The sequence below is a fragment of the Callionymus lyra genome, chromosome 2 (assembly GCF_982586985.1).
Source record: "Callionymus lyra chromosome 2, fCalLyr1.hap1.1, whole genome shotgun sequence".
Classification (NCBI taxonomy): Eukaryota; Metazoa; Chordata; class Actinopteri; order Syngnathiformes; family Callionymidae; genus Callionymus; species Callionymus lyra.
In genome coordinates this window covers 37,628,715-37,642,636 of record NC_141819.1, presented here as the reverse complement: position 1 = coordinate 37,642,636, position 13,922 = coordinate 37,628,715, and the positions used below count along the sequence as shown (strand labels likewise).

The 13,922-nt window shown below is 38.7% G+C and overlaps 1 protein-coding gene across 4 annotated transcripts in view; it reads left to right on the top strand.

Moving 5' to 3' along the window:
- The first annotated feature begins 1,904 nt into the window (after positions 1 to 1,904).
- grid2ipb (glutamate receptor, ionotropic, delta 2 (Grid2) interacting protein, b) overlaps positions 1,905 to 13,922 on the top strand; it is a 40,656-nt gene continuing 28,638 nt past the window's right edge. For 3 of the 4 annotated variants that reach the window (XM_087785004.1, XM_087785003.1, XM_087785002.1), the window contains exons 1-5: positions 1,905 to 1,989; positions 4,632 to 4,885; positions 4,960 to 5,289; positions 5,359 to 5,513; positions 13,047 to 13,325. In XM_087785004.1, the coding sequence (XP_087641130.1) occupies positions 1,905 to 1,989; positions 4,632 to 4,885; positions 4,960 to 5,289; positions 5,359 to 5,513; positions 13,047 to 13,325 (1,103 nt within the window). Of the gene's footprint in view, positions 1,990 to 4,631; positions 4,886 to 4,959; positions 5,290 to 5,358; positions 5,514 to 7,819; positions 7,969 to 13,046; positions 13,326 to 13,922 lie in introns of those variants that run through there. The other variant, XM_087785005.1, reaches the window with a different exon arrangement.

Sequence of the window (13,922 nt, the reverse complement as noted above, 5' to 3'; positions counted from 1 at the left end):
AATTCACTTTTATAGTCCCACATGTTTGTAAAGGTGTAGTCACAGCACAATGGCTGCATTGGTGCTTAGTTATGGTTTTTTTCTATTGATTATTCTGTGTTTTCTCTTGTTTCATTATTTTATCCTGTACTTACAACACAAACAAATCCTATGTTGTGTTAACAACACTTCCGACATTGAACCTGGACGTTCACGTTTGTTTTTTGAAGTAGTCTAGGATAATACCGTAGTACTTTGATTGGTCGGCTAGTTTGAATCTATTGCAGTTGGTTTGCATCCGTACTTGGCAATGAATCAAAAATAATTGGCCAATTAGACATTTAAGTCATCGCTGTATGAGTTGGAGTTTGGATGACGTAATATCATCCGCATAAACTTACATGTGAATGTCTCTTTTAACCAATCATTTTTACATACAAATGTGAAAGTTCTGAGTATAAAGCTTGACACAATATAGTTCTTTTATAATGAGGTAGACACCGCTGACTAGTCATGGTATTAATGATATGATATTTTGGTCAACTGTTTAAAATATGTTCTACCATTTTTTGAAACATAGCACCTACACAGCCTCAATTTTTTTAAAACTTGTCTGTTGTTCATGTGTTCATATAGTAATGTTGCAAATGGTTTTGGCGATGATTAGCACTGATCGGAATGTCCAGTGTAGTAATAGTACCAGCAGTATAGTATTGGTGGCAGTATTGGGAGCAGTATAGTAGTAGCTATAGTAGAGTAGTAGAAGCAGTAGAAATTGAGGCAGTAATAACAATAACAGTAGTATTGGAAACATAAGCAATATAAACAGTAACAATAGCAATACTAGAGCTGTAGAGATAATGACAGTAGCAGTAGTTACAGAAGCCATAGTAACAGTAACATTGGCAATACTAGCAGTAGATACAGTAGCACTAGTTACAATTCCAGTAACAATACCATTAATAGCAGGAGTAACAACAACAGTAGCAGTATTAACAGTCACATTTGCAATATAACCAGTATTAGTAGAAACAGAAACAATAGCAATAGTAGCAGTAGCTTTAGTGACAGTAGCAGTAGTACAAATAAGAGTACTAGCATAATCATTTGCAGTAAATCCATAACAGTAAGAACAGCAATAGTAGCAGAAGTAGAAGCTGTTAAAGAAGTAGTAGCAGTAAAAGAATCGGTAGCCGAAAGAGTATTCACCGTGACAGTAAGAGTAGAAATTGTAGCATTAGTAGCAGAAATAGTAGTAGTATAAAATACTGACTCATACGAAAAAGAAAAGTTGTTGGCATGAATATGTATTTATTCACAAAATCAGTTTGTATATATTTGTTATCAGGTCACATTTGATGTATTAAGCTTAAAAAGTACTTTCTCCCTAAATTGCATTTATGGATCTAAAGGGGTGCATGTGTTCTTAACGTGAGGGGGGTCGGGCATGTCTAATGTTGCCCATAATCCGACTTATCCTGCAAGCTGGTCGCCTAATTTGCCCCTGATGCTTCTCTATGGATCGGTTATTAGGTTCACACTCCGAGAAACTCTGTGTCAGAACTTCAGCGGAGTTGACAATCCAATTAGTCCTCTTTGGGCTTCCTTGCTGAGTGATTCTAGGCCAGGAGCAGTCCCGCGGAGAGCCATGTAGCCAGAAGAGGAGGAGGAGGAGGAAGAAGACACATTATTTATAGACAAATGAGGCCTCACAATATCCTTTTTGGAGAGAGAATTATTAAGGAACTGAGGTGCACGGGTGCAAGCGTCCCAGTTTTACGATTAACACTGTGAGAGCAGGACAGCCTGAGGAGGAAACAGGGATGAAGCAGAGAACACGTCTCTTTCAAATCATCCTTCTCTCATGAAGAGACAACAATCGGGAAGTTTGAGAAGACCACCGTGCTTGACAGCCTCTCATCAAGATGAAGAAGTTTCTGCAAAACAAAAAAGGGAAATACTCTTTTCGGCAGAACAAACATGGCTCTCGGTGTCCCACCAAAGAACTCTGTAAGTCTTCTTTCACTTTTCTCATCTCAGCTCTGCAGGGTCAGCTCTGAAAGATGTCACGTAAAAATGAGTCTTTCTTCACCAATAGATCAAAGGCATAATGTTGAGTGCATGTTAGAAGTGGTCAGTCCATCACAGCAATATGTTATTCTATTGTGAAGTAAAGCAGGATGAATGGGGCAAAGAAAAGCTTCAGTCCATCACACTAATAATGCATGTGTCAAAGTCTGGGCTGGCAACCCGTTTTATGGCCCAGAAATGGCTTTAAATTGAAAAGTTACCATTAAAGTCTATACAGGAAAACTAGTAACATCATCTTCAGAGATGCACAATGGTTGAACGTTTTTTTTATAGCAAACAGAGAAAAAAATTAAATCTGGAAAGGTAAGAAAATGACACAGAATTCAATGTAAAGTCTGTAGTGAACTGAATATATTTAAAATGTATGATTGCAAATCTGCTTTATCATCTTTAAAAGGAAGACTAGTTATTGACCGTGGCAACAAATACAAGGTAAATCTTTTTGGTCCTGCAACCTAGATTGTGGTTAACCTTTTTTGGTGTGACACTCCTGGATTAGGGTGAGTATATTTTCTTAATATTCATGGCTGCTGCTCCTTTAGACCAGCTGGTGGTGCTGTGGTGATGTACGAGTTGTAACTGACTTCTCAACCAAATAGCAGCTGGTTCATGAGTAAATTATTGTGAGGTTTATCTGTTAGTCGTCACCCATACGACACCCAGAGGGCAACTAAGAATTTAATCCGATAATCTGCCTCGAAACTTTACATTAGAGAAGAATAGCAGAACAAGTCTACTGACTCTTTCAAGAAATATCTTAAGACGTTTTTATTTGTTCAGGCTTTTCCTTGATTTTCTGGAACCCCTCTGTTGTTCTCAGTATTATCTTGACCTTTAAAGTATATACTTTATTTAATTGTGTTTTTTTTGTTGAAGCGCTTTGTGACCCTGGTCTGGAAAAGCGCTATATAAATAAAAATTACTTACTTACTTACTTGGGGAGACAACAGCAGTTCAAACTGTAAGGCTCACTGTTGGGAACAGGCTCAGCAATAATGTTACATGACTGACTGAAAAGATCCAATTAGCAGGCAATATAATGAGATACAACCACAAGTTATGTCTTGGTCACCGCCATCTTTTACCCAGTTAACAAGGCTAATTAAGGACCCCTATGACTGTGCTTCTCATTACAAGCCCCCTGTGATCGGATTTTCATTAGTATAACGTTTCAGAATATGGCAGGAAGACATGGTAGTCAAGATGTAAGACAGTATGAAATCACTTACATATTGTCATGACTTCTTTATGCATTACAGATATTCAAATGCACTGCATCATCTTTCTATCTTTTAATTGTTAGGGGGATTTATTGTTATCATGGTTATTTTATGGTTTCTTTTACAATAAAGTGTGTATAAAATATATATATATTTTTTTACAACTAACATACAAATGTACACAGCTTTTAAAATATTTGTCTTGTAAATATACTTCCAGACCCACTCAATGGTAGATGTCCCACAAGATCCCAAATGACTGAGGACAAGAGGATAAAGTTGACTCCAGCAGCTTTTAAAGCTGTTTTGGTTTATTTTATATATTATCAAAACAAATGAAAGCTGGAGTCATGCGGGGTGGCGGCTGGTACATAGAGGGCGCCGATTTCTTTTTTGTTTTATTTTAGAATTCTTTACCTTTTTATATTTTTTTATTAATATATTATTTTTTATTCTTGTTTAGTTTTAATATTATATTGGGACTGATTAATGATATTGGCATTGATATACATTCTAATTATATTATTGGTTTGTGTTGTCATTTGTCATCTCTGATTTATCTGGGGTCGCTTTTTTGAAGAGCCCATCAGTCACATCTCGTTTCTGTAACTCAGCCAATCATTCACGCCTCAAAAGTAACGGAGAAGTTTCATTTATGAATATATTCTCGGGGTGGAACCTCATAGTTGCAATACATAATGTTAAACATTCATTCTTTGTTGCGAGCTCTTTAAGCTCACTTAGTAGTGTACACCGTTTTTGGACTTGGCCTTTCCAAATTTAATCAATATTGACCAAGATCAATATAAGACTATTTTTGACTGATTCTTTCAATGGTATATGCCGGTAAATGTACTGGAAAAGGCCCACCTGGAATCTTTTTCACAAGCCACCACTAGTATGTCAAGCACACGGGTAATACTTCAAATATATCGTACAGTATTGCTATATATCTAAAAATTATATCGTTGCACCTCTAATGTGACACATATCCTATTTCCAGATTCTTGCCAATACACAGTCACTTAAGTTGTCCAATGATTCAAACTTGGTAAAGGTTCTATGTTAAAGGGCAAGTAAAGAGCACATAAGCATTCTGAGAGCCAAATATCCTGCAGGCTAGTAGGACAAAGACAGTAACACTCCTCTCTGAGATGACAGTGGGTTTAAAACAGTGGCTCCATGGAACTGTATGTCAAAGTATTCAACTTTCTCTCTTCATCAAGAAAATAGCCAAACAAAGACACTTCTTAAAAGAGGCAGAAAAGAGTCCTCTGTAAACATCCCTAACTTTACATATCATAACCGTTAAATTGCTTCTTCTGATTATGTCTCCTCCAGTCCTCAACATGCCTACCTCCAACCAGGGGTGGCCTGAAGAGTTTGGGTTCCATTTGGGTGGGACTGGACCCTGCTACATCCTTTCTGTGGAGGAGGGAAGCAGCGCACACTTAGCCGGGTTGCAAGCTGGGGACCAAGTTCTGGAGATTGAGGGACACAATGTGTCGACACTGGGACCACAAGCCGTCATGGCCATTGCTCAGACGCAGAAGAACATACCCCCGAGCATTGGGGTGGTCTCCCGCATACAGCAGGTCCTGGACTCTGAATGACCAAGCATGAAAAGTCTATTAATGAGCAGGCAATAAAGATCCTCTCTGCCTTACAGATGGATATAACACCTGGTCCAGATGGCCGCTTTGGCTTCACCATCGTCGGTGACTGCCCTCTGCTGGTCGAGGATTGCTCGCCATGCTCACCGGCCGGTCGAGCAGGTTTAAGGGCAGGCGATTTTGTCTTGGAGGTCAATGGCATCCCCGTCAGACAGCACGAGGCAGCGGCAGCACTCATCAAGTCGTCTCAGGGGCGAACCCTGCGTTTGGGGGTGTTGTGTCTCGGGTCAAAGCAAAAACGCAGCGTCAGCATTGAGGACAGTCAAACGGGGGATGACGGTGGAAGACAAGACCGCAAACATAAGGCTTTGGAGTTCAACAGGAGGGTAGGTGAAGTCACTCCCTGATATAACCCGAACTTGCTTAAAAATATAATAAAAAGCTTCTGCCTTCAGGTTGACCAGATTTTGGCAGATGACCCTGAAGTGAAAGACAGACTCTTTGCCGTGCTGAAACAGTATGCGACAGAGAAGAAAGTGGACTGGCTGTCCTCCATCCTTCCGGATATTTTAACCACTGAGGAGCATCGCCAGCTCATCTCCAGTATCAGGTAGGTTAATGTTTCTAGTGAAGCTAGTGTTAATTATGCAGATACATGTCTTTCTTATAACTTGCCTGCTTACACATAACAATGCCACCAATCCTGGATCATCTTAGAAGGTTAATAGAGGCAAACAAGAATCAATGGAATAAAAAAGAAACTTCATTTCAAGCACATCAAGCAATTAGGTCTTTTACTTTTAATATAATTCATAGTCAACTGACAGGCCTTGAGAAATTATCAGATACTTTGGATTGCAGTTGAAAAGGTTCATGATATTGTGTTCTCAGGCAGGTTTCAGGTAAAAAAAGCTTTATATTTGAGATTCATTAAATTAAATTGATACACACATACATGTGTACTGTATACAAATGAGTATTATACCCAAATTGCTTATTTCCTTCAATTGTATTTCAAAACCTGTTTTGTTATCCTAGTTATGGCACTGTGGCATTCCATATGTATCATGTATTGCCTTTTAAAAACGAAGATAACCTGAATCTGTCTTGGGGAAAAAAAGTGTAATACTATGTTGAGTGAATTTTTTTTTTTTTGTGTATCCGTGTAAATGGATGACCCCATTTCTGAGCCATTCTTGTGGTCAAGGTTTGCTCCATCTGTCACTCTGGCTAAATCCCACTGAACACCCCCTAATGACCACTTCACTGGGTGGTCACCCACTTGGCAACTTGAAAAGTCACCACATAATAAACTCTTTGTTCTCAATAATTTGGATATTTTAATTTGTTATTGTGCTTTATTTAATTACGGTCATTCTGTTTTAATCTTGGTTTACTAAATTACCTGCTCGATTATTGAGGGTACGCCAGCATGTTGATGCCAGATTGTGACTTTTCAAAGACCTGGTTCTCTGTTGACCGATATAACCAATCTGTCATTACTGCACATTTGTTTTTGGATAATGATAAAGTACGATCTGGTACTCTCAGTTGAATTCTAGCCTCATATTTAATATGTTGCCCCACAACTACCACTCCTTCTATTACTTCCACTAACTACTTGGCAAAGGTTATGGATTTGTGTGAATTTGTTTGTATATGTGTTTGTTTATCAATAGATTTACTCACAAATGTGTTAATATTTCACTTGTAATTCATAGGTTTTGGTGGTGTGTACTATGAAACTAGCAAATATAGATGATTGATTCACTGAAATGATTTAACGTTCATGTGACTGGGTGTTTTATACTTTTTAAAATATTGTTTGAACAGACTAAGGAATTCTAAGCCTCAGGATTGAGCAAAGCAAGTGTCATCATTAGCGTAATGGTGCAATGGTTAGCACACAAGTCTGTGCGTCAAACCCAAGTTGCAACATCCTGTTTTAAAAATTAAAGCCAATGCAGCAGTTCAAAAGGCCGAAATTCTTGTCCACTTAAGACTTGCTGCAGTGAGACAGGAAGTTACACAAACACCCAGCGTAAAACAAAAAGGTTAGAATTGGTTTTAAAATTGGCTTGTGTCTCAAACACTAATTTCACATTCAGCACACACCATCTGCTTTTGGATTGTATTCCTGTTTACTGGTTTTCTTTTGTCTAACCCTAACCCTCATATAACCCTAACTCTACTTTAGCCCATACTGTAATCCCCTTATAGTAACTATCACCCTAACACTGAGCGACTAACCTATCCCTTAGCCTGACCCTAATTATTACTCTAACACTAACAGTGACCCCTAACCTATCCCTGACCATAATTCCTAACCCCTTACTGTAACCCCCTAACCCTTATCCTAATTGTAACCTCCTAGCCCCCTTTACCCTACATATATACATTAGCAACTTTTACGTGTTTTACGTGAAACTGTTGTGTGGTTGTATTGTACCAGGGTTTTACTACTGACACGTGTCAGGGGAACACTTCATTACAAGACATATGGCAACACTTTATTATTTATGAAGTTCTGACATCATCACTGGCATAACTGTAGCATAAGACAGAGTTGAACTCGTTTTTTTTTTTCCTCAACTCCAATTATTTTCTTCTCGCCCCTTAATATCGCATGAATTATTCAAAATCCTAGATTGTTATCATTTATATATATGTCGGACTAATATATTTGCTCACGCAGCAGTGAAAGAGTTCATGCTAATTCTCTGTGGTCTTCCTCCAATCTCATCACGCCCTCACACCTTTGAGGATTGTTTGATGGATTCTTTCTCATTATTGTAGCTCCATCTTCTCTCTCTCTCTCTCTCTCTCAGGCTGTGTGTGTGTGTGTGTGGGGGGGGGGGGGTGTGTGTGTGTGTGTGTGTGTGTGTGTGTGTGTCCGTATCCCCATCCCCTGACACTCGGTTTAGGCAGCCTGCTGCATTCACTGAGGTCTCACTATCTCTATTCTCTCAACACAAGTCGAATGCTTTTGTAGTTCTTGCTAATTGGCGCTCTATTGTAGTTTATTTTGGATTATGGACTGACGAGAAAACAATGAATTGTTTGGGGTACGTAAGTTCACATCTCCACTATTTGCAGTGTTTGTAGTTGATCGAGCACAGTATACTATACTGTACATGTTGTACATGCTGCATTTAAGCTTTGCTGGTGTTTGGTTTTCTCACTGTGTGTCTGTGATCTTACATATATAGTTTGAATTCTACATTAAGTTATTATTTTTACTTAATTTACTTAATTCAATTTGAATATGTTGTGAGTTGTCACTATGAAGCTAAACATGTTTTTTTGGGTTAATTGTGGAAAATCAACCTTTTTTTCTATCTAAAACTATTTTTATTGCTCAGTTTTGGGAAGAGTCAATACTCGCATGGTCAGTTGATCTTATAACATACAGTACTTAAATATAGATGAGTATCCCAGCTTTCAAGGAATTGAGACAAAGACAACAGATATTCAGCATTCTAGTGTTTTGATTGTTTGCATTTATGTTTGTTTATGTTATATTTGCAGCAACCGTCACATGAAAAATCATCCCTTGCATCTTTAATTGGAAATGTTTTTTTGTTGTCATGATTTTGTCAAAAAATAATATTTAAAGGGTTAAACATACAATTTTTGTTTTAGCGAACAGATTTGCAGTTTATCCAGCCATCGTTTAATTTGTGTTGGAGGTAAGTGGCCAGAAGGTTGGTGGTAGAACAGTGGTAAGGCATATTGGAGGATCTCAAGTTGTAAGATGTTGTCTACTGGCAGGAGCGTCGTCCCAGTAGGGCAGGTCAGCAGGAGATAAGGTAACTTCAGAGGCTTGAACCTTTCCACAAAGTCTTTCACTCAAGTTTTGTGTAATGTGTTCTCCCACCTCTGCAGTTTTTGGCAAGATAGGGCCAGTGTAGAGTTGTCGTTTACATGAGGTTTTGCTCTTGGCGACTGCTGGGAAAGATAAAAAAAATGGTAGAAAGGCAAATTCAAAGTTCAATACCTCTGTTGTATCTAAGCAGGACATCGTACCATCTCTAGTTGGAGCATCAGAATGAAGACCTTACCATTGGCACAAGGGGGGGAGTCTAAGTAGAGCTAGTAAAGAAATCAATTTTCCCACCAGTTGTCCACATTAAAAGAAGGTTCCGACAAAGCCCATGAGAGAAAGAATCTGAAATATCATCATACCATAGTCATCTATCATCTAGAATGTTTCCAGTCCAGTCTTCTGTGGAGATCACTCAATACACTTGGAATATACCTGATGGATGAAAGACAGTGATATGCCTCTTTGTCATCGTAGTATTTTAGATCAGTTTTTTTGATAGGTCGGGACTCCAGACAAAGTTGAGACATTTCCACTGTTGGTTGCATGTTGGAGAGTGCTGTTTGTCTATCATTGTCTTACAAGAGTAAAAGAACATCAAACTTTTTCCTTAAAGTCATCTGGCATATGAGCTTTGATAATGTTGACAAAATGACACCTAGTAAAGTAAAAGCTTTTTTAAAGAGTGCTTTGACCTATAACATTATATGCACTCATGCTAAATGCAGTCAGGTGGCATCACTTCGTTTTTTTCCCCCTGATTTTTCCAAAGCAAGAAATGTGTAACCAGTTGCACTCCACCTCCTAAAAGAGCATAATTGGTATAAAATCTGTTCCAGGACGAATGAGGTCAAAGCTGGCTTTGGAGGAGAAACCACACACTAGTGTCCCATACATACATAGATTGTTTTTGATTGTTTAATCGCTTTGTTACCCTGGTCTGGAAAAGCGCTCTATAAATATAAATGACTTACTTACTTACATTAGACCTTTAAAGAGACAGTAAAACATTCTGTATCTCGGCAGCTACTTTAATACTTGAACACTTCCTTTGACCGAAGTTCTGAGACACATTATCAGCAGGGATATGTATAGATGTCAGATATAGAGATGTTTCTTTAGTACTGACACTCAAGTGTGGGTGCATCCACACCTACATGAGAACAGAACAGTTATTTTTATCTGAAGCTCTCACCGTGTCCACTAGTGTGCGCACTGTTGCTTCTGGCTACGAAATAAATCCAGAAGCTTCACGCCCCAGACGCGATCAGAACCTGCAGAGACGGCGACACTCGTCTGCGACTGGACAGATTTGTTTCTGAAACACAGCAGTGTCATTCCGTTACATAAGGAAGAACAAGAAAGAGCTGGAAGACTTGACATCCCATAATATTGTTATACAACACATACATTCATTTTTGAGTGTATTTTGGTCAGGGTCGGAGAGGAATTAGCTGTGTGGTGTGGAATTTAAATATTTTCTATTTCTGAAACTTGGATTATTCAAGCATTTGATATGGTAAAATACATGAATTATCAGTGTGAGAATATTTCAAAGTTTAATGTTAACATACAAATGAGGAGATTGTGTAGCAGTATTATTTTCTATTTCTCTCTCTTTCCTTACTTCAACTTTTTTTTTCATATAGCTGTGGGACAACTCTCAACTTTACTGAATGTATTTCTAATCAAATAACCAGTGTGGGTCATTTACTGACATCTACGGACGACTATAGTTCTATGGATTTCTTTTAACTCCCCCTCCCTACAAATCAATAGTGACACCAAAAGACAATGATGTATTAGCACTGTCAGTCCTGTACTAGTATCAGCTGCCAATTTTCCAAATAAGTATTGAGGGGTTGAAACATTTCTCAACTGGAATCTTGAGGCTCGGTGAAGGCAGCAGGATAATAGCTAAATAAATACCAAAGATTAACAAAAATAAATGATGTCACAATTGTAATTAACTCATTTGAAAGAAGTAAAAACATTCCTCTCAATAATGTAAATAATAAATCTAGTCAGGACTTTCCTCAACACTTTTGAAGGCAGTAAAACATTATTCATATCAGTAATATTAATAATAAACAATGAATTAACAATGTAAAAATAAATAAATACAGAATATAGAGCAGAATCACTGTTGAGTGAATGTCAGTCTGAATGTATGAAAGAACCTGGTGATTCAATGATCAATATAATTGCCTGATCATTGAGCTTCACATCCATGATTCTTTTGACTGTAACACTGTCATGTGACAAATAATCTCAGACTGTTTCATTTATCTAATACTTATATTCGTAATAAGCCTTTCCTCTGTAGTCGAAGCCAATTTTCTTGTCTCTGTGTGTGGTTGTAGATAATTACTGGAAAGCTTGTTTGTCACAGAAAGTGTTTTGTCATGACTGATTCATCTGATCCACAGTGAGAAAAAACTCATGCTGGTGCAGTTAGGAACCAAAAGGGTTGATAGTGTTGGAGCTCTGTTCAGACTCCCCTCACAGTTGGAGGTCTGGACTGCTGTGATTTATCAATCCACATGTAGAGTCAAATTAACTTGTGACTGGCTTTAGTTTCAAGTTAATTCCCTTTTTGCAGTTTGGATTGTACAAGCATTGATATCAACAAAGACATTTTAGTTTGAAATGTGAGGAAATCACAGGTGCTCCATTCAAGTATCGTCAAATATTTTTTCAGTCAGTCTCTCAATAGCACATGAATGGACATTTGTTTGCTGGTGACAGCGAGTGGGTCGCTTTGTTCTTTCTATTCTTAAAATTAAAGTTCTATCGGGAACGGATGTTGAACACCCCCACACTGGCATTTGGTTCCAGAGTCAATTCTCCAAAGAATGTTTTTGCTTCTTTGTTCTTTCAATAGCAAATATTTTACACACAGTTACACTCAAAGGCCTCCACCCCATGAGCAACCTGCTTTTTTTGACAGAATTTGTGGTGTAATCTTCTGCTAAATAAAGATCCCTTATCCATCGTAGCGGTTCATGTGATTAACAGAAAGAACTTACTTACTTCTGAGACTCTGACTCAGTAAGAAAATGTCATTCTCTTCATTGTCACAAATGTCCTTTCTGCACCCTGTATCGCCAGAAAACACCTTTATATCAGCAGTAGAAGGTCTTCTCTGCTTTCTGAAGGATTTAAAAATATATTTCAGTCGGAGCCACTTTTCTTCCCAAACAACATAGTCATTGACATAGACTTCTGCTGCTTCTCCTATGAACGTGCCCCTTGGGTTAACTCTGGGTCAGGGTGACCCGATGGCTTGGTGTTTGTGTTAAGGGATACCACAAACACATTTGTTTTCAGGCCACTGGGTGAACTTGACCCAGAGGCAACACAAGGCTAACATTTAAATTCACACCATACTGTAAAACTACCATTAAATATCTACAATATTTGTAGATATTCAAATTTTAAGAAATTAAATGAGATATTCTAAATTCATAATTTCTTCATTCTTATCCTTTAAATTAAATGTTGGTAGAATAGTGCCACTAGACAATACCAAAAGAGTACTGAGCCACTTTCAGCCAATCATGCAACATGCAGACAATCACATGACTATGTAGAAACAGTAAGATTTCAGATATAAGCAACTAAATGTAGTTCCACAGCTTGGTGTGAAAAAAAATAGAATAAAATTAAAATCAAAATCAATGTTTGAAAAAAAAAAAAACTATTATTCAATTAAGGAAAACAGTTTCAGCATTTGAAATTTTGAATGAAACAATTCAATATTCTGGTGTCACTGATATACTTCCATAGCTCTCGTTAATTGTCCTGGTCCTCATCCTGAAGGATGGTTGTCATGTCACAGGTTGACAAGATGATGAGAGCTTCCTGTTCTCAGAGTTGTGACGAATGAACGGAAGTGTAGGAGAGAGAACGACAGGGTGATGATATAGGGAGTGAAAGAGAGAGAGAGAGAGATCCCGAGTCTACTAACACCCACACACCTTATTCTTGCTAAATCCTGACTCTCACACTGCAGCATTGAGACTTCAGGCAGATGAGACGGACCCAGATCTCCTGAGAGCGACCGCTTCTCATCTCTTTAACTCACCATTTCTCTTCCTTTCCTGAAGGGACAGCATCCGTCTGAAGTTCAAAGACAAAAGCCTGTTGAACACAATTACAGTCAATTTGGATTGTAAACACCACTGACTCGTCTCTTCTCTTCACCGGAATCCCCCGAATCCTTGGATGGATTGACGTGGACTTGAGGATATATCTTCCAAGACTCCTGACAACTAACACAAGCCTCCTTCTCTCTCCACATGCTACCATGTTCGCCAGAATCTTCATCCCAAAGAAACACCGGCAGCGCTTCGACGACTCCGTCTCTCAGAACGTGATCAACAGGCTGTGTCGCAGCAAGAGCATCAGCGAACCGCAGGGACGCATCCGTCGGAGTCGGAGCGAGGACCACTCGGAGCACCGGCACGGGTCCAAGCGCGCCAGCTCCCTGCCCAGGGATGGGGAACCCGGAGGAAGAGGCGATGGGGAGAGAGACAGGGGCCACCGGAAGTCTGTCTCCGGGATACCGGCACATCCTCCTCTGGGACCCAACCAACGGTAAGAGCATGGTCGCTGGTTAGGGTTAGAGACTGGACTCTTTATTTTTTCAGTTGGACCACTACTTACGGTGGCACAATACTTTACTGCTTTACGCTTTGTTTAGATTTTTCTTCCTGACCCTCTGAAACAAATCATATGGAAGACATATTTGTTATGCCACACTTAAGGTTAACTTTGTGGTCTTCAAGTCGACCCTTAAACACATATGGTCCAAGTTCCAAGTATAATGATGACATTTGGACTCACGGATTCTTGTCTTGACTTAAAGCTGGTCTCTGTTTGTTTTTCTCTAGGGGTGCAGGAGCATATTTAATTAAGCATATTTAATTTTGATCATACTTCTTTTATGGTTTATATTTCAATAAAGTGTGTATAAAATCAAATAATTGTCAGTTTAACTCACAATTACCATGCAAATATTTACATAATTAGAACATTCTTGTGTTGCAATTGAACTTCCAGCCGCTAGATGGCAGCAGTCGTTACATCCCCCGCAGGCAAAGGAACAATCCAATACCACACGATGCCAGCCATAACTGAGGACGAGAGGATACAGTCGACTCCATCAGCTTTTAAAGCTGATGTTTGGACATA